General features: G+C 43.4%; 1 protein-coding gene across 2 annotated transcripts in view; it reads left to right on the top strand.

Annotated features, from left to right (window-relative positions):
* The window catches only part of TRIO (trio Rho guanine nucleotide exchange factor), a 452,008-nt gene that overhangs the window by 286,438 nt on the left and 139,448 nt on the right, over positions 1 to 26,122 (top strand). For both annotated transcript variants that reach the window (XM_045004406.1, XM_045004407.1), the window contains exons 20-30: positions 528 to 643; positions 8,985 to 9,107; positions 10,473 to 10,667; positions 10,806 to 10,921; positions 11,659 to 11,725; positions 12,473 to 12,582; positions 14,050 to 14,119; positions 14,636 to 14,725; positions 18,937 to 19,029; positions 22,431 to 22,542; positions 24,826 to 25,016. In XM_045004406.1, the coding sequence (XP_044860341.1) occupies positions 528 to 643; positions 8,985 to 9,107; positions 10,473 to 10,667; positions 10,806 to 10,921; positions 11,659 to 11,725; positions 12,473 to 12,582; positions 14,050 to 14,119; positions 14,636 to 14,725; positions 18,937 to 19,029; positions 22,431 to 22,542; positions 24,826 to 25,016 (1,283 nt within the window). The remainder of the gene's footprint in view (positions 1 to 527; positions 644 to 8,984; positions 9,108 to 10,472; positions 10,668 to 10,805; positions 10,922 to 11,658; positions 11,726 to 12,472; positions 12,583 to 14,049; positions 14,120 to 14,635; positions 14,726 to 18,936; positions 19,030 to 22,430; positions 22,543 to 24,825; positions 25,017 to 26,122) is intronic.

Below are 26,122 nucleotides of genomic sequence, written 5' to 3'. Positions count from 1 at the left end.
ATTTTATTTCTGAGGTTTTTTTTAGTGGGTTTCTCTGCATGCGTGGGGTCTGAGGTGAGTTAGGATATCACAAGAATAAATCTGTTAACCTATTTATTCCTGAGTTGTATGTTCATCCATGTTTATTGCATGACACCAGATACTTTATAGAACTCCAGAAATTTCAGATGGGAAATGATTATTGATTATGTTGAGCCTGAATGCTTAAATGCATCTTGTCTACTTGTCCCCATTCTCTCTTTCCTCACCAGCCTGGTGCAGAACTGTCCCCTACATTATATCAAATGCTCTCTCTCTATTCTCAAAAGCCTACTGTTTCAATACCACATTTTGATCAAACCACCGGTATTTATTTTAACTAAATCAGTGTCCCTGTTTATAAAACATTTTTTAAAAAATATGGTAAACTTTTTTTGTGCAGTTCTTTATTCAACACAATATTTATTTGCAAAGCTTGTAGCCTCACAGCTTCCCTTCATTACAAAATGAAGGACCATAACCTTCAGTTCATTTGTCTGTCCCTGCAGATATCTTAAATGAACTCTTCCAGAGGGAGAACCGCGTGCTGCATTACTGGACAATGAGAAAAAGGCGCCTTGACCAGTGTCAGCAGTATGTGGTCTTTGAAAGAAGTGCCAAACAGGTCAGGATTTTATCTAAGAACGTTTTCCATTCCATGCAACTCAAATTCCATACAGATCAAGGTGTGGCTAATCACCTGACTTTGAGGGAGTAGGTTGCTCCCATTGACTAGGGTACCCGGAAATTTCGAAAGGCAGACTATTAGAAATCAAGGTATAAAAACCTTACCCCATTCCTCCCTCAAAATAGAACACTAGAAATAATAACAAAAAAAAGTTCAGCAGACACCTATAACCGATCTATCACTCTCATATTGCACTACAAACAAGTGGTTTTTTACCATGCTGTTGGGTTGTTGGTTTTTTGGCCAGGCTGTGTTGAATAAATTGTCAAACATTTTAATAAATTCTACCAATGCAAAATAACATGAATAAGGAAATACCTGAAATGCTGAGTCATAACAGTATTAACTTTAAAAACTGCATTTCTTTTGAGTATCTTCAGAACTGTTAAATAACATCATTGTAAGTGAAAGACAGGGAAGAAAAATCTTTGCTGTTGTGTGCATTTAATAGCACTTTATATGCACTCGGTTTCACTGTTTGTCCTGCTTACTGGGTTAACATCATACATTTGTGTGAGTCTCTTACACAATGGTGGAGAGAACTATTTAAAAAGAGAAGTGATTTTTAAACCATAAAAATAGGAGGGGAACTCCAAGGCAGAAGTAGTAATTGAAATGGCTTTTAACTTCTTGGAATTGACTAGATTACACAGAAAGTTCTGTCACTATCATGCTGGCTGTCTCTTGTGTAGGAAGGGTTAGCAGATGTATGGCCTCCTCGTGTCACTTGGCTCCTTGTGTACCTGCCCAGGGATATTCGAAATTCAACTCAGGAGGCATTCTACCTGCCTCTGTCCCTCACAGGCAGAAAAAAAAAAACCCTCTGGCAGCTACCCCTTAGGTACTATACATCTACATCCTAGCTACCCACTGTTTGGAATTACTGTGTTGGAGTCACTCTCATTGAGGCCAAAGAGGTAGAAATTAGAATAATTGCATCTCGAGAAATGACTTGCCAGTCTGGAGAGACAGAAGAGGCTGAATTTCAGAAATGTGGTATGGGCAGAAGAACCCAAGCTTGGATACAGCCTGAATGTATGTTCTTCTTTGAGTACTGGCTCATGTCCATTTCATATTAGGTGTGTGTGCTCGCCCTATGCGCCGGTGGCAGAAGTTTTTCCCTCCACAATATCCATAGGGGACTGGCTCTGGTGCCCTCTGGAGCGGCACCTGCATGGTGCGGTATAAGTGGCACCACTGGCTCCCCCCATCCTCAGTTCCTTCTTGCCACCAGAGTTGATGCTGAAACGTCTTCTGCTTCAGCTAGCATCATTTCGTTCTCTGTTCTTGTGAACTTTGAAAACCTGTAATATAGTTGTATATAGTTAGTAGTTTCTTAGTTACCCTTAGCAGTAGTTTTCAATTATTTGTTCATCCCGAACAAATTCTGGGGGACGGGGCATGCCCTGCAATCGCTGCAAACAGCCTATGACCATCAACGATCCACATACCAGCTACCTAAGGTGCTTAGGCGAGGGGCCCATAATTGACAGGTGCTGTATCTGCAAGTTCTTTAAACCTGGGACAAAGGAGTGTGATATCCGTCTGAAAGTGCTCCTAATGGAGTCGGCCCTCACTCCAGCACCAGAGCAGCGGTCTGACTCGGCACTGAGCACCACGGCCTCTGTGCACAGTGCTCCGCTGGCGCCACCTACAATATGGCAACGATCCCCCTCTGCAGCTCCGGTCAAGAAGCTGAAAAAGACTGTGAGGGGAAGCTCTCCTACCTCCCGTAAGGGAAAGGAGGGGGCTGGAGGCGAGCCATGACCTGTGCCGGGCAGCTCAACGCTGTCTTTGGGAAGTTGGGCCCCAGCTCAAGTTGAGCAGTGCAGCCCATCCCATACTTTGCCTGTGACTCCGGATAGCGGTGCAGGCCCCGGCCAACTTCTGGTGCCGTCGACGCCCAAAGCCCTTCAAGCAGCACAGGAGATCCTGATGCTCCTGGTGCCTCCCACGTTGGCTCCAGCGGTACCCCAGTCTCACGGAAAACCCACGCTGGGACCTATGTGGGTGTCCCCATCGAGAGGGACGTCCTGCCATCTCTCGCCCACCCGAATCTGTAACATCTCAGGACTAGAGAGGCAGTCTCAGCGGAGCCCTTTTCGGTCTCCACAAAGGGGGCATCGATCGAGGGACTCGAGACGTACCGCGCCAGTAGATTGGCGCAGACACTCTGAGGCACACGCCACACAGCAAAAACTCCTGGACTGGCCCCGTCTGTCTCCAAAGCCCCAGTACTGATCACGGGACCGATTGAGGATCAGAGATTGCAGATCCCTGGGCTGTCATCACCCGTCTCCTAGCAGTAGGTCGCCCTACTTGGGAAGATCCGCCTGGCAAGCGGCCCGTATTAGCTCCTGGTCCCATTTGACATCCCAGTACTGTTTGAGTAGCGTGAGGCGTGGATCGCTGGGTCTCCGAGACAGATCCGCTGAAAGCTGTCGGTCCCCGTGATCCTGACCAAGATGCCCGTCTTGCTCGGACAGGTCGGCTTTGGGATGCAGTGACCGACACCGGTCAGACAAGAGCCACTGCTCCACCCGATCCTGGTCACCCAGTACCAACCACTCCATTTATACCTCTGGCACAGAGCAAGGTTCCCTGACCACAGGACAAGGCCCGGTACCAATGGTGGAGCCTACATCATCAGCATTGAAACTTGTCCCATGGCCCCAGGCGCAGTGGCCAGGGCCATGGTACCCGTGGAATCCTGGGGGGTTCACCCAACCCTCCCAGGCTGCCTGGTCGGCGTCGAGAGCCTCAGAGAAGCCAGTGGCCTTGGTACCCCTGTTACCCCCCCGAAGCCTCGAGCACAGGAGGGCAAGACCCCACAGGTCCTGGAGGACCCAGGGGAGCAAGCTGCTGGACCACCAATGGAAGTAGAGGCCCCTGCAGCACCGGCATCATCCTCATTGTCACCAGACAAGACTATCATGGGGCCCCCTAACACATTTTCTCAAGATGATGCCAAAGTGCTCCTTTTGAAAAGGGTTGCATCCAACCTGGGGCTTCAGGCAGAGGAACTAGAAGAGCCTTCGGACTCGCTGTTTGATGTCCTCTCCTCCTTGGCTCCTCCCAGGTTGGTCCTACCCCTTCATGAAGGGGTTTCCAAAATCACTAATGCCCTGTAGCAGACCCCCTCTTCCCTGTCCCCTATCACTAAGATGGCTGAATGCAAGTACTTTATGCCAACCAAGTGGCATGAGTACTTCTACTCCCACCCAGCCCCCAATTCCCTTGTGGTAGAGGTGGTTAAGGGGCCACCCCCAAAATAAAGACTTGAGGAGGTTGGATCTCTTTGGGCATAAGATTTATTCATCTTCCAGCCTTCAGCTAAGAGTGGCCAACCACCAAGCCCTCCTTAGCTGATATGACTTCAGTATGTGGCAAGCCATGGCTAAGTTTGAAGCGTCGCTCCCTGAGGCTTCCAAGAAGGAGTTCTGAGTGATCCTCATTGAGGGTACGACCACGGCCAGGGAGGCCCTCCTGGCAGTGTTGGATGCCACTGCTGCTGGCACCATGGCTGCTGCTATCCCCATGAAGCGAGCCTCTTGGCTGCTCCTCTCTGGGTTGTCCTCTGAGGCTCAGCAGTCAGTGCAGGACTTGCCCTTCAACAGCCGAGCCCTATTTGCAGAGCAAACAGACAGCAAGTTGCATGGCCTCTAGGACTCCCGCACCACCCTAGAAAACCCTGGGTCTTTACATCCCAGCCCTAGCGCGTAAGCAGTTCAAACCACAGCAGCCGCAGGGCCAGGGCAGCGAGCCTTGGCCGGACCAGCCCCACAAACGAGTCAAGGGCTACAAGTGCTGTCCAAGCCACCCGCCTCCACCCTCTGCCCAGTCAGGCTCGACCTGTGCCAAGCAAGGGGCCAGGCAGTCATTTTGAGGGTGCACCTGAGGGCGACCTACCAGCCTATTCCCCAGATCCACCTGTCCCAGTGTTCTCCAACTGCCTTTCCCTTTGCCCCCCTGCTTGGACTGCTATAACCTCGGACCAATGGGTCCTCAGCACAGTGGAGCAAGGTTATACCCTCCAGTTCCTTTCTACCCCCTCTTCTCACCTGCCTTCCCCATCCCTCTTCAGGGACCCCTCTCATGAGAGTCTCCTCGTGCAGGAGGTAAGAGTTATTGCAGCTGGGTGCAGTGGAAGAAGTTCTTCTCAAGTACAGGAACAAGGGGTTGTATTCCCAGTACTTTTTAATCCCAAAGGCTAAGGGCAGTCTACAGCCCCATCCTGGACCTGCGAGACTTGAACAAGTACCTAAAGAAGCTAAAGTCCCTGGCCTCTATCATCCTCTCCCTGCATCCGGGAGACTGGTATGCCACCCTCGACTTGAAGAATGCATACTTCTATATAGCGATCTTTCAAGGACACAGACACTTTCTCCAGTTTACGGTGGGGCCCACCACTACCAGTTTACAGTCCTCCCGTTCAGCTTGGCGACAGCACCGAGAGTGTTTACCAAGTGCATGTCATGGTAATGGCTTACCTCAGGCGCCGGGGTATCCAGATCTACCTGTACCTCAAGGACTGGCTCGTCAAGGGCAGCTCCAGGCCCCAAGTCCAAAGGGATGTTGTGGTGCTTCAAGCCACATGCCGCTCTCTGCATCTTCGGGTAAATGACAAAAAGTTAACATTAGTGCCGGTGCAGAGGATAGAGTTCGTCGGAGCGGTCCTCGATTCGACCTTCACCAGGGCGTTCCTGCCACTGGAAAGGTTCCATGTGTTGGCGAACCTCGTTGCAGAAGTCTCCGCGTTCCCTTTAATTACAGCCAGGGTCCGACTGCACCTGCTGGGTCACATGGCAGCGTGCACTTACATGGTCCGCCATGCCAGGCTCCAGATGTGCCCTCTGCAACAATGGCTGAGGATGGTCTAGTCCCAGTCTCGAGACCCCCCCATTCCCCAGGCGATACTTACCTCGCTGCAATGTTGGATCAACCACAGGACAGTCCTGTAGGGGAACCCCCCTCGCTCCATCAAGTTGGTGTCAGATGCCTCGAACCTCAGCTGGGGTGTGCACCTCGGTGACCTCCAGGCACAAGGGGATGTGATCTCTGGAGGAGGCGAGGTTGAACATAAACATCAAAGAACTCTGAGCAGTCCGGCTGGTGTGTGGAGTCTTCCTGCCCCAGCTGTTGGGCAAGGTGGTATGAGTCCTGACGGACAACACAGCCTTGATGTTCTACATGAACAGGTATGGGGCAGCGTGCTGGTTGGCTCTGTGTCTGTGGGACTTATGCATCAGTCACAAAATCCACCTGGAAGCTTGTTATCTTCCCGGCGTCAAAAATACGCTGGTGGACTAGCTCACCAGGGACTTCTCCTCTCACCACAAGTGTTCGCTCCATCCAGAGATAACCTGTGTGATCTTCCAAAGGTGGGAGACTCCCCAAGTGGACCTGTTCACTACCAGACAGAACAGGAAATGCCACTGGTTTTGTTCTTGAAAAGGTCTGAGCAAGGGCTCCCCCTCCGATGCCTTCCTCCTGTCATGGGCAGGGAGCCCGATGTACGCGTTCCCTCCAGTTCCACTCATCAGCAGGGTCCTGGCAAAGATCAAGAGAGACAAAGCGCAGGGTGTCATGATCGCATTGATTTGGCACACTCATGAATTTGTCAGCAGCCCCTCCCTGGCCCCTGCCCAACCACCTGGACTTGCTGTCACAGGACCACGGTTGGCTCTTACACCCCAACCTCGAGTCCCTCCACCTCTTGGCGTGGCTGCTGCGTGATTGAACCCAGAGGAACGGACCTGTTCAGAAGGAGTCCAACAGGTCCTCCTAGGGAGTAGGAAGCCCTCGACCAGACTGACTTACCTGGCCAAGTGGATGAGGTTTTCCTGCTGGTAGTCCAAACGTGGCACCTCTCCTTCACGTTCTTCTGTACAAGCTGTCCTGGACTACCTGCTCCATTTGAGGAACCAGGGCCTGGCACACTCTTCTATTAGAGTGCATCTTGCGGCCATCTCTGCTTTTCACCCGCCGATCCAAGGACAGATGGTGTTTTCCCATAACATGACAGTCAGATTCTTGAGAGGGCTCGAGAGACTCTTCCCATAGGTGCAGGCTCCTGTCCTGCAGTGGGATCTTAACGTGGTCCTCTCTAGACTCATCAGCTCGCCCTTTGAGCTGATGGGTTCCTGCTCCTTTTCCCACCTGTCATGGAAGGTCTCTTTCCTGGTGGCAGTGACGTTGGTGAGACGGGTCTCTGAAATTAAGGAACTGTAGTACACGGTCTTCTACAATGACAAGGTTCAGCTGCGGCCCCACCTGGCCTTCCTGCCGAAGGTCGTATCCACCTTCCATATGAACCAGGACCTCTTCCTCCCAGTGTTCTGTCCCAAACCGCACAAGACCAGTGAAGAGAGGCGTCTTCACGTGCTGAACGCCTTGGCTTTTTATTTAGAATATACCAAGCCTTTCTGTAAATCAACTCAGCTCTTCATCGCAACAGCAGATAGCATGAAGGACCTTCCGGTGTCCTCCCAGAGGATTTCCAATTCAATTATCTCGTGAATAAGGACCTGTGGGGGGTTCCATTGCCGCCGATTGTCAGAGCCCACTTGACCAGAGCACAGGCATCTTTGGTGGCCTTCCTGGCATACATCCCTATCCAGGACATCTGTAGAGCTGCAACGTGGTCCTCTGTCCACATGTTTACTGCTCATTATGCCATCACTCAGCAGACCAGAGATGATGCTGGATTTGGCAGAGCTGTGTTCCTCCAGGGGAACTGCTGGGACTCACCTAATGTGGAATGGACGTGAGCAAGCACTCGAAGAAGAAAAGACAGCTTTTCCGTAACTGGTGTTCTTCAAGATGTGCTGCTCATCTGCGTTCCACAATCCGTCCTCCTTCCCCACTGTCAGAGTTTCCGGCAAGAAGAAACTGAGGGTGGGGGGAGCCTGCAGCACCCCTTATTCCGCGCCATGTGGGCGCCACTCCGGAGGGTGCCAGAGCCGGTTCCCTATGGATACTGCTGAGAGAAAAACTTCCGGCACCGGTGCATGTGGTGAGCACACGCACCTAATGTGGAATGGACATGAGCAACACATTTCGAAGAACACCAGTTATGGAAAAGGTAACTGTCTTTTCTAGAGAGAAGGCAGGGTCCAAGATGATGCCCAGATTGTGGGCATGAGTGGTATTATTCACGGTGACTGTACCAGAGCTCTCAGGGTGTCACAATCCTGTCATCATGGCCATACGATCTCAGCTATGCGTTTTCTCCCATTCCTCTGCTACCATAAGTCCTGAGAAAGCTCCACCACAACAGGGCTAGACTCATTCTCCTAGCACCCTATTGGCCCAGGCAGTTTTGGTTCAGAGAGCTCCAGAAAATGTCAGCCCGGCCCCCAGATCAGGATCTGCCCCTCCCTGGACCTTCTAACTCAGGAGTGGGGCAGAATTAGACACCCCATCCCAGACTTGCGCCATCTCACGGCCTGGTGTTTGGATGGACTTTGGAAATAGAACGCTCCTGTTCAGCACCCGTTCAGACTATCCTTACCCAAAGTAGGAAAGATTCCACTGAGGCCTGCTACCTACCTAAATGGAGACATTTCTCTATTTGGGTACAGCATAATCAGCCTTCTCTAGGCACTGCAGATAGTCTAGTCATTTTAGACTATTTCCTTCTCTAAAAACTCAGGCCAGTCACTCACTGCAAGTCGACCTTGTAAATTCTTCAAAATGTGTGGTCCCTATCTGTATTCCACTACCCACTCTACATCCCCTCTGCTTTGGATCCTGTTGGATTTGTGGTAAAAAGAGGAATTGGAGAGGTGTCAACCCGCACTGCCTTTTATACCCCCCCCCCCGATTGAGAGTACAAGGAGATCTGCTTCACATGTGCAGGTCAGCTGATGCTGTCTGTTAGAATGTGCAGACTCAGGGGCATGGCGAGCATGTGTGTCCATGTGTGGACTACAGAGAAGGACTTCCAGTTACAGTTAGATAAACTCCATTTCAAAGTTGTTTCAGGTGAAATGTAGAAGGGATAACAATGAAATACTTGCATCCGACGAAGTGGGTATTCACCCACGAAAGCTTGTGCTCTAAAACGTCTGTTAGTCTATAAGGTGCCACAGGATTCTTTGCTGCTTTTACAGATCCAGACTAACACGGCTACCCCTCTGATAATGAAATATAGGTCTGTCTAGTACATTTATTTATGTAAGTATTGTTATGTATCTTGAGTACTTAAATTGGCGTCTATTGAAAAAGTATTATTCTAGTTTCTTTTCTACTCTTCATTGTTTTTTGCTTTATTCAGGCTTTGGAATGGATCCATGACAATGGAGAGTTTTATTTATCCACGCATACCTCCACTGGTTCCAGTATCCATCACACTCAAGAGCTGTTAAAAGAACATGAAGAATTTCAGATCACTGCAAAGGTAAATAAAGAGCAACAGCAGGTGTATGGCCAGCTTCGCCTTGCTGTATTGGCTTTCTTATCCGTTTCCACTTGACATGAAATGAAACAGAAAATTGCTGGTGTTACCTTACATTGACAAGACTGTGGTGACCTCGCTTAAAAATGGAGAAAGATAACTTCCTTTCGAGTCCTCAGCTTGGTTGGTTTTCAGGTCAGTCATGGACCTGAAACTCAACTCTTAATTCTTATTTTATGTTCGCAAAATGCAGTAAGGCTTATTATGTTCCAGTTTGTGTGCTTCAAAATATTGAACACTTTACTAATGAGAAGATAGCACAAGATGAAAGCGTCAGTCATTCAGGTATGGCTCTTACCCAGAATAACATATTGTACTGGAATATTTCTAGGCACTGACAGGCTTATTTCTCGGCACACTGTGGCCACATGGGACCCCACATCACAGGTGCAAACCTAACATTCCAGGCACGGGACATTTTGTTCTATATTAATTCTTAAACTCCCGCACCAGTAACTGCAGCAGGGATTGGTTTCCCTAATTTCCCTCTCCTGTTCCCCATTTAAAAAGTTGTACTTTGTCTACACCTTTTGGCTCTCTGTCCTGTGTGGAAAACTCATGGAACCTAAAGCTGTTAAAGAGGTGGTGGTCAAAAGAAGATACATGCTGGAGACAGCTGGAAATAGAGGATTTTGTGGAGGAAGGAAGGGTCACATTGTATATGGAAGGACTAAGCATGCCTCTGCACACCAAACCCCCTGTCCCCTCAAAGACTTGGTCCAGCCCTCTTAACGTTACACTCCTGCCATACAATGCTGCCTCTATTATTTTCAGTGACAGTGGATAAAGAGTGTGCATTGAAAAGTACCATTTTAGCGCAACTCCCCTACACGTTTGCAGCCATTTGCCAGGAGGATGCATTGTCCTTAAGTATGAGCGTAAGTCTTAGCAGGATCAGGGCCAATGTTTGTTTTGAGGTAGTACCTAAAGACCGTAGTAGGGATCGGAGCCCCTTGGTGCCAGGAGCTGTATAAACACCTGAGAAGACATAGTCCTCACCCTAAAAGCTTACCTTGCAGAACTGATATTCTCTATTTCCAGTCAAGAGAATTTCTAAAAGTTAAAACATGAGGTTTTTTGCTGCTGTTGAAATAATAAAGAAGCAGGCAGCACTTGCTGATGTTCTGTTCCTTCGGGAAAAATCATGGTATCTGCTTTAAAAACACTTGGGTGGGATAGAGAGGAGAGCCAGTTACCTTCCATCATCCCTCCACTTGTTTTTAGTAATTAATTGTACAAAACAAGCCCTCTCATTACAGGTACTTGGCAGTAACTTACTTGTCAGTATTTTCCTGTTGTTTTTCACAGCAAACCAAAGAGAGGGTGAAGCTGTTGATACAGCTGGCTGATGGCTTTTGTGAAAAAGGGCATGCCCATGCAGCAGAGATTAAAAAATGTGTCACAGCAGTGGACAAGAGGTACAGAGACTTCTCTCTGCGCATGGAGAAATATAGGACCTCTTTAGAAAAAGCCCTGGGGATTTCTTCTGATTCAAATAAATCGGTGAGTGAAATTTCTGCATGTACTAATATGAATAAGAATAAGCAAATGCTTTAACATAGCCCCTTGTAGCTGATCAGATTGGCCATTGTTTTTCCCTTTCTCATCCCTTAACCATTTTTCCTTTTCTCCTTAATACAGAGCAAAAGCCTGCAGCTGGATATAATCCCAGCTAGTGTTCCTGGGTCAGAGGTGAAACTGCGAGATGCTGCTCATGAGCTTAATGAAGAAAAGAGAAAATCTGCCCGCAGGAAAGAGTAATGCAGTCTTTACAGATATAAATATATAAATTACTGTTAGCGAAGCAACTGTCATATTTTTTACTTCAAGTTTTAGAAAAACATTTTAAATAGGAATGTAGCAAAGGAGAGCTCTGTACTACCCAGAGTGTACCTTCCATAGCCTTGCACAGACTTATTCATTACCTTATTCCAAATTTGGTTCTTCACTGTCTGGTTTCGGGAGTGTTCAAAACCAAGCTTAAAATGAGGATCATTTAAAAAAAAAAAAAAAAAAGAATTGGTAGAAGTCCAGAAAAATTCACAAAAAATAAGTCGGTAAGGAAGGAAATAGTAGCAATGAGGCTAAAGTATTTGCAAAATAAGACTCTTAAAATAATAATAAATAAGTAACACAGCTCCATAAAAGGTCGAGTTTTTTCCTGCTCTTCATTTCTTACCAGTTGAGTAGGAGCCCCATGCTTCTAATGGAGCCTCTTTTCTCTCTCTGTTAATTGTCTTAAAATCCTTGCTGCCTCATCCGTTCGTTTTTTTTTTTTTTTTTTTTTCAATTTAAACTTCGCTAGTGTTGGAAGCCCCTCCCCCAACAAAAAAGTCCTTCTGATGCTAATGAAGCTCTTCTATGCTTTTCTTGTAATATTGGAAATAGAGTAAGTTCATTGCAATGGAGACAGCGTATTCTGATTAGTGGAAAAGCATTATCCTGTGATCTATCAGGCTGCAATTTGATCTTTCATTCTTTTGTCATTTTTAAGGTTCATTATGGCTGAGCTAATTCAGACTGAAAAGGCTTATGTAAGAGACCTCCGGGAATGTATGGATGTAAGTGTATATTTTATAGGACAAGGTTTTATTATGTATATCATTTTACTTCTGCATTTCTTTAGCAACCAAGTGTTAGTTTATAATCACAGGGCCAAGTTCTGTGCTTATTTAAGCCACTTGCTAGTGTCAACATAATTGCACCAGGTGTCAGCCAATGGAGAATTTATCCTATTTACTTTATTTTTGCTCATTTTCATTTACAGCACTTTATTGCTCTTTGCTCAATAGAAAACATGTTAATGTTCTCAGAACTGACTGTCCACTTCTGTTGGCTTTTCGGTCAGTTTGTTTTGTTAGTAGCAGAGATGAGCCTATGTTAATTCTTTCATTGTATTTATCACATGTTTCGGGACTGGCTGACTCGCTTTGAATAGAAATTCAGAGAGGTTCCATGGAAAAGTGCCCAGTAATTGTTAAACTCCAGCAAGTAATGCTCAGCAGTAGCTATTACACAAAATGAAAACTTCTGGAATCCAAACATGACCTTGGTATACTACCCTGAAGCACTGTTTGTTGTCAGGAATATTGCATATTTTAAAAGATTAAGTCTCAAGGAGCATATTTGATTGTCACTTTCAAGCCTTGACTTTTTTTAAGATGCACAGTGTGTAAAGCTCCATACCCCAAAATCAATTATAAATCATACTTTCCTGTACTTCTCCCTGTGAGAATGTTTAGTTACAAATGTCAGAAACTGCTACGGTTTGGAAACTTGATTTCATGTGCCTTTTTTCTTCTGGCCAGACGTATCTGTGGGAAATGACCAGTGGCGTTGAGGAGATCCCACCTGGTATTGTAAACAAAGAACACATCATCTTCGGAAACATGCAGGAAATCTATGAGTTCCATAATAAGTGAGTAACTTAGCTTCCATGCCCATGTTTACTAGTAAAGATTAAGAGATCACTTCAGGTATTTCCCAATCCAAATATTGTGTATATAAATGAATAAAGGATGTTTTGCCACAGCAGTAGCTAAAGGGTCTTCCTCATCGTCAAATTACCTGCTTCAATGATAGCATTTTTCAGTAAATATCTATATAATTCCATTCTCTTGCCCAGATATGTCTTCTAATCTTGAATTTTTTAAGAAGCAATTTGAACGCTTAAGTAAAGTTCTAGACTGGTTGACTGCCTTGAAGAGATGGACACCACCGATTCTACCTAGCACAAGGAGTGGTTGTGTCAGGCTCATCATGTTCACCTGCCATTTCTGACTTTTAGAAACCACTGCTAGTGGGAGGGGGTAGTTCAGTCTCTTTTTCTGTTGTTCCTTGGCCCTTCTGTGAAAATTGCCAAAAAGGGTTGCCATTAGCACTGGTTACAAGGAGTTTGATACGGACACTGGTTCAGTAGACCTTTTTTTAACTCTTAATGATTCAGAAGCATTATGTTTAGCTAGTCTTACTCACATTTTATCTCCTATTGTTTGTTACACGCACTTACTGCATCTTGTGTTAAGTTTGATTGAAATCTTTTTGAGTTAGAGGCCATGTAAGCCTGTGTGTTTGCCTGTTGCCTGACTTACCACCATCCAGACCCTGATGGGTGCTTTTACATGCTGTTGTAATAGAAATAATAATAATGTCTAGCAGAGCTACCATTTTGCATATTATCTGAGGGATTCACAACAGCTATATTCTCTAATGATCCACAAGGTACAATAGCAGTGTGCACTATGCCATATCAGTAGTGAAAAATCTCAGACTTAATCAAACTCGTACCAGGAACTTAGATCAATAACAAAATATTTTGGCTGTGAAAGAGACAGTCTTTCAAAGAAAGCCAGCCACTTGTTTGTTACTTTGTATGCACCATGTCGCTGCCCTTAAATAACTTCGTAAGTAATCTATTATGGGTATAGAGAACAGAGATTTTTTTCCCTTCATTGATTGGCTTTTTGGGGTGGGGGGAAAGGCTTTTATTGCAGAGGCTGGCCTCCATCTCTTGTTCTGTTTTTTTACTGACATTTTAAAAATTAAACCATTTGTGGGGCTTAGGTGAGAGGACGCCAGTTAGCCCCTTTCTGAAGGGAACAGCAGCAGTAACTACAGCGAGTAGATAATACAGCAGTAAAAAACTCAACACAACAGTATTTATCACCAACCATTTAAAATCTGTTGTTTGAGATGTGATATTTATAGGGTCCTGGCACCCCAGATTCTCATCCATTCATAGTATCTTGATCCAGTTGTCAGACCATGCTGTTGGTATAAAGATCCTCTAACAATATATCTGCTTAAACTCTAAATCAATGTTAGCTGCCTTTATGAAAACATGCCATGTTCCTTTTAATGGTGTTCTGTTTTTCTCTACCCATAGCATATTCCTCAAGGAGCTGGAGAAATACGAACAGTTACCAGAAGATGTTGGGCACTGCTTCGTAACTTGGGTAATGAAATGATGATTGGTGTTAGAAGTAACAAATGAAATCGAGAGCAGAAGGAGATGGTGGTTTTCGCTTGTGTAGACTTTTTCTTAATTAGTGGATTTGTACAAGTACTTTTCTTCCTTTTGGAGTAAACAAACTATTGACTTTAATTAAAAAGCCAATGTCTGCCAACAAATGTAAGAATATGGTTCCCACTGAAATCAGTTTGAGTTGCGTTCATACACCCGAGGGCAGAATATAGCTCACTTAACTATAAATCGACTTTCTCATTCCTTTTTATTATTTTGATTGTAATATGTTTAGAGCCCTTCAAATCTATGGATATCCACTGACCATGTTTGCGAATCGTGAATTGGACGTGGATACAAATTTTGTATCCGCCCAGGGCTCTAATTATGTTGTTTATTTTCTCACAATGCTGGGTTGAATCGGAAAAGAATCCCCAGTAGTTTGACTGGTTTCAGGCAGTGGAAATGCTCTTTCATAAGCTGTATAACTTTGCATTTTGTTCTGCAGGCAGACAAGTTTCAAATGTATGTTACGTATTGTAAAAATAAGCCAGATTCTACCCAGCTGATATTGGAGCATGCAGGAGCATATTTTGATGTAAGTACCAGACTTTTTGTGCATATATTAAAAATAAAGATGGGTTGTTTTTAATCATGCAGTTCTAATTATATTGGAATGCCTAAGAAATTGGACATCTACTAGTAACACCAGATAAACTCTCCATAATTAATAATCCTACAACATAATGTCAATTAAATCTAAGAACTTTTATGTCTCTGGTGTCTAATATATAGTATTTTATTGCTATTTTAGTCCCCTAAAAATCAATTAAAATATAATTTTAAACAGTCGCTATCACCTGTCAAAGGAATTGGAAACATTGCAACGGTTGAATGTCTGTTTTGAAATGCAAACAGATTTTAGCAATTAAAACTCAGATATAAAACTACAGTTTTAGAGACAGATGCTGCATATTCTAACAATGATGAATTTGGTTCAGTTTGATTGTACTGAATCAAGACTAAAATCTTGGACTTGCAGCATGAAAATGTAAATTAACAATAACCTGCTTTTATTTCTATTCAACGTACTGTTCAAAGCTTCTGTAGTCAGGGGGAAAGGGTCTCCTGCCTTGTGGTTAGCGTCTACAGTGGCGGTTGCCCCTAATGGGTCTGGTTCATGCAACTCTGCTCAGTGGATACAGGGCAGCAGCTCCTCCTAGAGGATACAGGGTAGAGTGGGGTAGGGGAACCCGGTCCCTCCCACTCCACCAGGTTCCAACCCAGGGCCCTGTGAGGCTGGTTTGGTGGCACACCTGTCAGCATCTGATGTCTGCCTCAAGTTGGCTTCCCCGGGTCACTTTCACCTTCTGAGTTTCCAGCCCTGCTTCCAGTTGCTGGGTGCTGTGGCTCCTCCACTTCCTGGCTCAGTGCAGGCTCAGCTCAGGTCCTCCTGCGTTCTTAGAATCGTAGAATATCAGGGTTGGAAGAGATCTCACGAGGTCATCTAGTCCAACCCCCTGCTCAAAGCAAAACCAACCCCAACTAAATCATCTCAGACAGGGCTTTGTCAAGCCGGGCCTTAAAAACCTCTAAGGATGGAGATTCCACCACCTCCCGAGGTAACCCATTCCAGTGCTTCACTACTCTCCTAGTGAAATAGTTTTTCCTAATATCCAACTTAGATCTCCCCTACTGCAGCTTGAGACCATTGCTTCTTGTTCTGTCATCTGCCACCACTGAGAACAGCCGAGCTCCATCCTCTTTGGAACCCCCCTTCAGGTAGTTGAAGGCTGCTACCAAGTCTCTCCTCACTCTTCTCTTCTGCAGACTAAATAAGCCCAGTTCCCTCAGCCTATCCTCGTAAGTCATGTGCCCCAGCCTCCTAATCATTTTCGTTGTCCTCCGTTGGACTCTCTCCAATTTGTCCACATCCTTTCTGTAGTGGGGGGCCCAAAACTGGACACAGTACTCCAGATGTGGCCTCACTAGTGCCGAATAGAGGGGAATAATCACTTCCCTCAATCTGCTGACAGTGCTCCTACTAATGCAGCCAATATGCCATTGGCCTCCTTGGCAACAAGGGCACACACTGTTGACTCATATCCAGCTTCTTATCCACTGTAAGGTCCTTTTCTGAAGAACTGCCGCTTAGCCAGTCGATCCTCAGCCTGTAGCAGTGCATGGGATTCTTCCATCCTAAGTGCAGCACTCTGCACTTGTCCTTCTTGAACCTCATCAGATTTCTTTTGGCCAAATCCTCCAATTTGTCTAGGTCGTTCTGGCCCCTATCCCTACCCTCCAGCATATCTACCTCTCCCCTATCTAGGTGTCGTCCATGAATTTGCTGAGAGTGCAGTCCATCCCATCATCCAGATCATTAAAGAAGATGTTGAACAAAACTGGCCCCAGGTCCAACCCCTGGGGCACTCTGCTTGATACTGGCTGCCAACTAGACATCGAGCGGTTGATCACTACCCATTGAGCCCAATGATCTAGCCAGCTTTCTATCCACCTTATAATCCATTCATCCAATCCATACTTTTTTAACTTGCTGTCAAGAATACTGTGGGAGACAGTATCAAAAGTTTTGCTAAAGTCAAGATATATCACATACACCGCTTTCCCCATATCCACAGAGCCAGTTATCTCATCATAGAAGGCAATCAGGTTGGTCAGGTTTGACTTGCCCTTGGTGAATCCATGTTGACTGTTCCTGATCACCTTCCCCTTCTCTAAGTGTTTCAAAATGGATGAGGACCTGCTCCATTACTTTTCCGGGGACTGAGGTGAGGCTGACCGATCTGTAGTTCCCTGGATTCTCCTTCTTCCCCTTTTTTAAAGATGGGCACTATATTTGCCTTTTTCAGATCATCCGGGGGAATTTTCAAAGATAATGGCCAATGGTTCTGCAATTACATCAGCCAACTCCCTCAGCACCATCAGATGCATTAGATCTGGACCCATGGACTTGTGTGTGTCCAGCTTTTCTAAATAGTCCTTAACCTGTTCTTTCACCACTGAGGGCTGCTCACCTTCTCCCCATATTGAGCGTAGAGCGTAAAGCGAAAACCGCGTATAGTCAGAACCCCCAAGCCCTTTAAATCCCGCCCGCAGCTCCTGCCGGCGGGACGGGGGTGGGTGGGGGCATTTAAAGGGCTCCACCAGGCTTCCCGCTGCCTCCAGGCCTTTCAGCGTAAAGCTGAAATCGCGCATGTTAAATGCGCGTAAGTTGGAAGAGACCTGTATATATGATGTCCATTCGAGACAAGGGCAAAAAGGCCGCAACTGCTTCTGGATTTTCAGCACTGAACTTCATTGAGAACTCATAGTTGCCACATTAGAGGACTCCCTTTCCAAATGTGCCCTTGGTTAAAGAGCGCGTGTGTATTTAAACATCAATTATGGTGCTCCCTCCTAAGTATATACTCTGAGCCATCACTAGCTAAATGGATATTGGTAAGAACTGTTTGTGTTAAGAGGAGAAAAAAAGGGGCTTGTGATTTAATCACCTCTACAAAATCTGTACAGGTATCTGAACTGTATGCAAAAGAACTTTCACTAATGCCACCAACAGTATGAATGTTTTAAAGACCCATCACATTGGACTTCCACATGCTGCATTTCTAATAGATGAAAATGAAGAGCTGTGTTGGGAGAGAAAACTAGTCAGAGATGACCAAATAATCCTATATAATGTGTAATTAGGCAACTAATATTGATGTAAAAAGTGTGTACAAATGAACACTATATATATATATTCTTATATGCACACAACACGCATGCATGTAACACTCGTAGCTAAATATATATATATATATATATATATATATATATATATATATAAGATAAGACTGCATTGTATATTATAGGCATGCTTTTTGCAACTGTATAAAACCTCAAACCTACGATTTCCTTAAAAGCACACTACCTTGTGCTTCTGAGTCTATTAAAGAAATCTATCATATCAGCTTCAAACTAAAAACATACTTGACTTCATATTTAATACACAGCCTGTACCTTAATGCCGTGTGTGCAACTGCATTACAATCATGGTTTCACAACTCATGGATTCAGTAGATAATGTGCTACTTAAAAATGAGTACAACTACCCTGTGGGTATGAATTGTATTAGTTTTGTGCCAAATTGACACAACCAATCAGTGAAACATTCAGTGTTTGACGTTCGTAATTAGCCTACTTTTATAACTGTCATATTATAAAGGAAGAAAGTCCTCGATGTAAATACTCAACTTTCCTCTTTGAAATCTTGCCTACTATTGCTGAGCTCTTTCCCTTTTGGTAAGTAGTCAGTAAATTATACTTCGTGCTCCCTCTGCTGGCCTTGTAGCAGCAGTTAATGAAACACGCTTCCCTGAGTTGGTTACACTTAAGTTAGCAAACCACAGTGTGAAATCTGTTCCCAAATGGGCGTTGGCTATTGCCAGACAATATCATCACAGCCAAAAGCATTTCCCTGTTTACCCAAAGCAACTTAGGAAATAATTATCAAAGTTAAAATGCCTAAACTCAGTGTTTCAGATCCAGAGTCTTTGCTATTTAGATGCAGGTCCTTTTTAAATGCTTGATGACACTTGGCCAGGAAGTTAAAAGAATTTTTATATAGAAGGGGGAGCAGATGCACTCAAAATATAATATGCTTTGATTTGAAAATCTTGCTATACCATCCTTTTTTCTTTGCCCATTACAATGGAAAGGACAGGTACTGTATCAAATGTAACACTTGTAGCTGGCTAACCTACTATTGTTAATACACATGACACTCAAATTTGTCATTGTTTAATACAGGAAATACAACAGCGACATGGATTGGCCAACTCCATCTCCTCTTACCTTATCAAACCTGTCCAAAGGATAACAAAATATCAGCTTCTCTTAAAGGTAGGTATCACTTTAAAATTTTAGGATGTCTGATCCTGCAGTTCTCATACAGGCAAAAACCCCATCATAATCAATACGACTGTTACTTGCATAAGGCCTGATGCTACAGCTTTTCAGTGAGCCTCAGGAACTGCAGTAACATCTTCTGTAAGAAACTGCTTAAAAATGAAAAATTGTCCTAAATAAGCAATTTTCTATTTAGACACCAGTAAATCAAATATGACACCTATATACTTGCCCTAGTTATCCTACTCTTAGTTTTAAAAATACTCTCTTGGCTTTTCCAGTTAAAAAATGAGCAGCTAATGTCCACCCCAAGAGTTTATGAATGATAATGTTGAAATAGCTTCTAGAATGAAGTCTCATAAGTCTCTAGCTGTATTAATATTTTTAAATGGTTTAATATACTATTAAGAGTGTCTGGAAAACCACTGGGTTATGGATTTTTATGTAATACTGTATAAAATTATCTAGACAATGACATTGCGAATACTAAAACACAAATAGACACCTATTGCTACCACAAGATGGGGGTAAATTAGAGCCTACAATTAAGCAAAAGAAGTATTTGACAATGGACAGAGAACACTTTGGACTCCAGGGCAATGCTTACGAGACTTGAGCAATGTACTGTATTTGTAGTTTTAAATACTCTAGGGTATCCTGGGGTTTGTGTGCTTAACAAATTCAAAATTAGATGTTAACTTTTTCTCTCTTTAGCTAAAATTGCACTTTGATTTGATTGCCAGCCTATGTACTGATAAGATATTCCTTATTGTTCTTTTTAAATGTTTAATAGCTTGGCCGTTTCAGGTCACAACAGGTGGAAACTAACATCACATTTTATATTGAATGTGAAATCCTCCGTCTCCTCTGCCAGTGGAAAAAAATTATGAATACATCCATAATCCTGTTAATTATTTAATTTACAATATTGAGCTAAACAGATGTGTCTTTAGAAAGTGTCAACTGTCAGTTTCAAAACTTAATTTTAAATATAAACATTGCCAAAATTATGGATTAATACAAAAGTCGTGGGGCAGCCTGGTATCTGAGTTGATTGGTGACTTGCACTGACAAGGAAGCCTAGTTTCATGACCCCAATGAGTCACAAAGCAGTAACTTTGTGAGTAGAATATGCCTCACTACTCACAAGCAGCCATTTCATCCCCCTAGTGGCATTGACATCCTCCATATATCTTTCAGTTACCTGTAGCTTAAAGGGTGTTGGTGCATTGTGGGATACTGTGAGAGGCTGGAGGGGGATGAAAATGTGGACCAGCCCATATCCCCAGGAGAAGAAATAAAAATAAAAACAAACTGAAAGTTAGGACTAAATGACACTCTCCACTTATAGTTGTTTCTTAATTAATGAGGGAATGCAGTGGCAGTGTTGTGAGCTGGGTCAGGCTTGAACTTAAGTTTGAGGACTGGTCTTCACAAGGGGGAGATCGACGCCGCTGCAATCGATATATCAGGTGTCAATTTAGTGGGTCTAAATCAATGGCAGAGCACTCTCCGATTGACTCCGGTACTCCAGCTCCCCAAGAAGAGTAAGGGAAGTCGACCAGAGAATATCTCCCATCGACATTGACTTCAGTTACAATATTCACATAGCTGGAGTAGCATAATTTAGATTGACTTACCCCGGTAGTGAAGACAAACCCTGACTTAGAGTCCAGCGTAGGGCTATTGCTGTTTGAAGTCAGATTTGATGGTGCCAAAAGTGCCAAGCTTTTCTCATGAAATTTCAGCCTAAAGTGGCAGAGTCCAAAAAACAACTGGACATTGTCTTTCATCTGGACTGGTCAGAGTGCCTAGATTAGCTGTTTTCATGAGATTTTGCCTGTATCTGGACCAGAATTAGAAAATAGGCTCCTTTCACTTTTGGAAGCAACCAGTACCAGATACACAGAAATGGGTGTAGATGCAGAGTTCCTAATCCAACCCCAACTCCCTGTACCTGAAATCAGACTGGGTTGTAAATCAAGGCTGTGGCATACATTTTGGCCTGTCTCCGGACTTCATGATGTGGGATGATGTGCTGAAGGAAGACTGGAAAACATTAGGGCTGACAGTTTTAAGGAAAGTGTCCAACTGAGGACATTTATGTTTATTTTGTGTTTCCGATTATTCATGCATTATCTCCTGCTGTTCGTTTGTCTTACCTCCACACCACTCCCTATACAGTTTATTTAAATTATGTCTCTCCCCTGCCATTTCATTCTATTCCGCTGTGCAGACATCAGCAGAGTGAAGCATCCTGATTATATGCTTCAGAGAGCAGTCTTCTAATACACTGTTTGCTGCCACCTGCACAGTGAAGTAAGGGATTAAAACAGCATTTTAAAGAGGGGAAAAAAAGGCAAAGGAAGGAGACTTGGCAGATGTGAAAGAGCATAAATAAAAGCAACTAGGAAGAGTAGAGCGAGCCAACAAATTAGAGGCAGTTGAAACTTCAGATGGCTAGGTCACTCCCCCAGATTCTGGCAAGTTGCTTTAATTTGTCTCTTTCAGAACCTATGCCCTGAAAGTTCTTGAAGTATCTTCAGCTTTTAGTGCTAAAGCCGCGTAACTCTGAAGTCTGTTTTTACTCTAGTTTCTTGCATTTATTGTGCTGACCGTTTTTAAAAAAAAATGAAGTAGCAAAAATAGGCTAAGAGTGAGCAATAAGACAATTTTATTTTTTAAAGGGAAAAGTAGTTCTAGAAACATGTTGTAGCCAATGTGGAGCCTGGCTTGGATACCTGACGGGGCATATATGCCTCTTCAGCTAAGGAAAGATGGGTTTTATACCTGTGTTGTTTAGAGGCTGCAGCAGAGTGGCTCATGAATGTCTGACACTAGGACAGTACTTGATTCTAAGGCAGGAATGTGGACCCAGGCAGTTTCATGCTAAAGTCAAGTGGGAGTCCCCAGGGGCACCAGGATGTATACTGTTAAGTCAGAATGCAGGATTGTGGCCCTAGTTTCTAGTGCTTAAGCACATCTCTTTGACCAGTACGTCATGTACACATAAATATTCAAGCAAACCTATAACTTTTGGAAGATTTGCAAGTGTATACTAACATTTTATTGAACGTTGGACATTACATTTTTAATCACTTTATCAAAAGCTTCTTTCTTTAACACACTCGGTTTTAAAAACTGATTAATATTTGGATTAGCTTACTTTAAAATGTATGGATGGTTAACAAATCAAATAGAATCTCTTGCTACCCCTTCAGGGCCTGATCTTGCGAAGCATAGAGTATGCTACACTGCCACTTGCAGTCTGAGAGGAGCTGAAGGGCACCTGGCAGGATGAGGCCTTTGGTCACCAGAGCAAATGCTGCTGTTTTCGTTTTGTTGTATTGTAGAAACAGATATTATGCTAATAGTGACCTGTTGATCTTCTGCAGGAGCTGCTCACCTGCTGTGAAGAAGGTAAAGGTGAGATTAAAGATGGTCTGGAGGTAATGCTTAGTGTTCCAAAGCGAGCCAATGATGCCATGCACCTCAGCATGCTGGAAGGTAAAACTAAAACTTGCTACTGTACACTTGTGTAATAAATTCTGTAACTACATATTAAAATATTTGCTGAAGTCAAAGTGGAAATTTGTTTAGAGTTGCTGTCACTTTCTAATGACGTTGATATGCTTTCATCTTTTTGGCATGGAGTTATTTGGATGATTTCTTTTTATAAAACTATAAGGTAGCAGATGACAAAAACTATAGTAATATATCTGATTAAAAAAAGGATGTTCTAACATCTTGACATACAGCTATTTACAGCTTACTTACAGTTGAAACATTTGATTCAGTTCTATTCTAAGGGAATGCATCTTGAGCTAAATAACCTCAGCTGCATTTCTCATCCAATGTCATAACTTTTTTTGTCTGAAGAAAGTTCAAAAAAGTATGTAAATCCACCAGAGGTGGTTCTGGTCTATGTATCAAGTAATAATCTCCAGGAAGGTCATTGCTTTCACATCTGTATGCTGTCTGTTCTATAACTGACTTCCGGTTCAAAAACAGTACGTCTTTTGGCAGCTTAAAAAAAAAAAGGCAACATAAACCAATTTAGTCTTAGACATAGCCAGAAAAGGACAATCATGTACATGCAGAATATAGCAGGCTTTTAAGTTTGGATTCAATTGCTTACATATGCTTATAATTGACATTTAACCCAAAAGCATTTCATAGTCTGTACATGATCATGTATTGCATAAAAAGATCCCCCATATACTTGATAACTTTGATGGAAGATCTGCTTCATAAAGCAACCCATCACAAATAGAGCTAAAAGCATGACCACAGCAGATTTAAGTTGAATATAAAGGATTTATCACAGATGTTTTGGCTAATATTTACATTTTCTTTGAAACTATTGTGACTGCAGGGTTGGGCCCTGTGATAGGAAATTGAAAACACTTCAGATGGGATTTCCAAAATCTCCCAAGTGACTTAGAGCACACCATGCATTCACTTTCAGTAGGACATGTGCTCCTAAGTGTCACTTTTGAAAATCCCCCACCCCTCCATATTCTTATGGAACTACTAAAGTGAATGAAAGTTTTCAGGATCAGTCCCGAAGTTCCATGCAGTGTGAGCTTGAATTCTGAATGCTCATCCTTTACCATTAAGAGCATCTAGGCCGACTCTACAGAATATTCTATTTCTTTCACCAAGGATATGTGCATAGTTATGAGTCATTCCCTGGTGGATGAATCTAGTGAGTGAACACATTTCCTTTTGTCTCAAGAGACTCCTAAATGAGCATCTTAATCCAACTTCTCTAAGATACTCTCTACTATTCTACTCTCTACGTATTTCTCTATGTAAATTGTTTTATATTGTCATGGTAGTCGAGGTCCCATTTATATGCAGCTTTGTTACATAATTTTTTACACTTAAACATAGAGTAAATGTAAATTCACCCTTAAATGATGGAGAGGGGACTTTACTACCACTTTGCTGTGACCTGTGAGAGATTTCTGAGGTCTGTATTCTTTCTATAGTAGTTACTGAACTTCTTTTATTAAGAAAAGAAAAGATGCCATTGGTCTAGACTGAGAAGTGCACTGGTTAAATTGTGCTTGCCAATTGATAGTGGGTAAAAGTAAATGAGTTTAGAAGGAAACTGGTGTTTGAAGGCCAGAAGTCTTTCTTCAAATTACATTCCTCTCTTTTGAAAGAGAGATGAGCCTGATGGTGCTCAGTAAGTACCCTGAAATCTGAGGAGGTGTGGATCCCAACTAGAATATGCGGCTCAGATCCATCTGTTCCCTAGAATTATAGGTAGAATAAATCTAGTTGGGCTTAGAATATCCAAATTTGTATTCACTAATTTAAAACTGACACCTGTTGTCCTGGTTTTCTGTCACATGAGGTTAAAGTCTCATTTAGCTTTAGATGAGTCCAAACCTTCACAAGACAAAATAGTTTTTTTAAGACTTCAGACTAAGCTGGCAGAAACCTTTTAAGAAAAGTTTGATTTCATGATGGGGGGGATGTACAGGAGAAGCTGATTTTGGAGACGTCATTTGGAGCCAGAATCTTACCTGAAAAGTTCACAAGACTTTTCAGCTGTTGAATCGAAACATAAACTTGAGTTATGATTTGGTTTTGAACTGTAAAGCATACCCTAAACCAAGTGGGATTGGAATAGCGCCTCCTGGAACCCTCTCTGTTAAAAATACTAAATATATTTGAAAACGGAGGGGTGAGGGAATGATTTGATAAAGCATGGTATGTTTTTAGTGTTCTCACTTTTACTTTTCAGCTTCACATTGTCTATCTTTGCCTGTTTTGCAGGGTTTGATGAGAATATTGAATCTCAGGGAGAGCTCATCCTTCAGGAATCCTTCCAAGTTTGGGACCCCAAAACTTTAATCCGAAAGGGTCGTGAGAGGCATCTCTTCCTCTTTGAGATGTCCTTGGTCTTCAGTAAAGAGGTGAAGGACTCAAGTGGGAGGAGCAAATACATATACAAGAGCAAACTGTTTGTAAGTATGAGAAAACAACAGAAGATTGTTGTCCAGACAAATTAAAGAGTTCTTATCCAAATGTAACCAAAAGTTAAAGCAGGTGTATTCAAATATCTTAAACGTGACCTTGAAACATATATGAAACTTTAGCTTTCAGCATGCGCCAAAAAAAAAAAAAATGCTTGAACTTGATAGTGTTGGATCATTGACCTTTTAAGGTAAGCAGTTAGGCTTATTATCTTGCCGTGCTTCTGCGAAGAGGTGTGTTGAAATGTTGAAGTTATTAGTCCTCATGGAACCTGTGGAGGTGAAAGAGAACTTTACGTTAGTTCAGTCCATAACAGTTTTGTATGTATCCATTGTACAGGTGATTGTTATGTGGGATGCATTTTTATAAGACTAAATGAGTTTTTTAAAAAAGGATTTGCCTGACACAGAATTATTAGAAGTAGTATTTATAACTGCTAACCATTGCAATTACATTAGCACCCAGATCTCCTGATCAGCTCTACTAAGATAAAAGAAGAGTCTACCTGTCCTGAAGAGCTTGCAGTGGGCTTTGTAGAACACACAATTCTTTAGTAGTAGCTTCAGTGTATGTTCTGTTCTTACAGGGCCTATTGAACCCTGCTTGCAAACAAATATTTTATTGGCTCCAGATAGTTCTGTTTATGGTCTGTTGGAAAGACGTAAACATAAATCACTCTTTTAATTTCTAAAAATGTCCTTATCATATGCTTTGGCCAGATTTATAAAGGTTACAAAACTGAGATTCAGGGCTTGGCTACACTTACAAATTTGCAGCGCTGCAGCAGGGTGTGAAAACACACCCTCTGCAGCGCTGCAAATTGCGGCGCTACAAAGCGCCAGTGTAGTCAAAGCCCCAGCGCTGGGAGCCGCGCTCCCAGCGCTGTCCGTTATTCCCCACAGGGAAGTGGAGTACGGACAGCGCTGGGAGAGTTTTCTCCCAGCGCTGGTGCTTTGATTACACTTAGCGCTTCAAAGCGCTGCCGCGGCAGCGCTGCCGCGGCAGCGCTTTGAAATGCAAGTGTAGCCAAAGCCTGAGATATTTAAACGGAGCATAAGGTAGATAAGTAACTCACTTTCTTTGGCAACCCTAGTCT

This window comes from Mauremys mutica, chromosome 2 (assembly GCF_020497125.1).
Source record: "Mauremys mutica isolate MM-2020 ecotype Southern chromosome 2, ASM2049712v1, whole genome shotgun sequence".
Classification (NCBI taxonomy): Eukaryota; Metazoa; Chordata; order Testudines; family Geoemydidae; genus Mauremys; species Mauremys mutica.
This window is presented reverse-complemented; position numbering and strand designations above follow the sequence as displayed.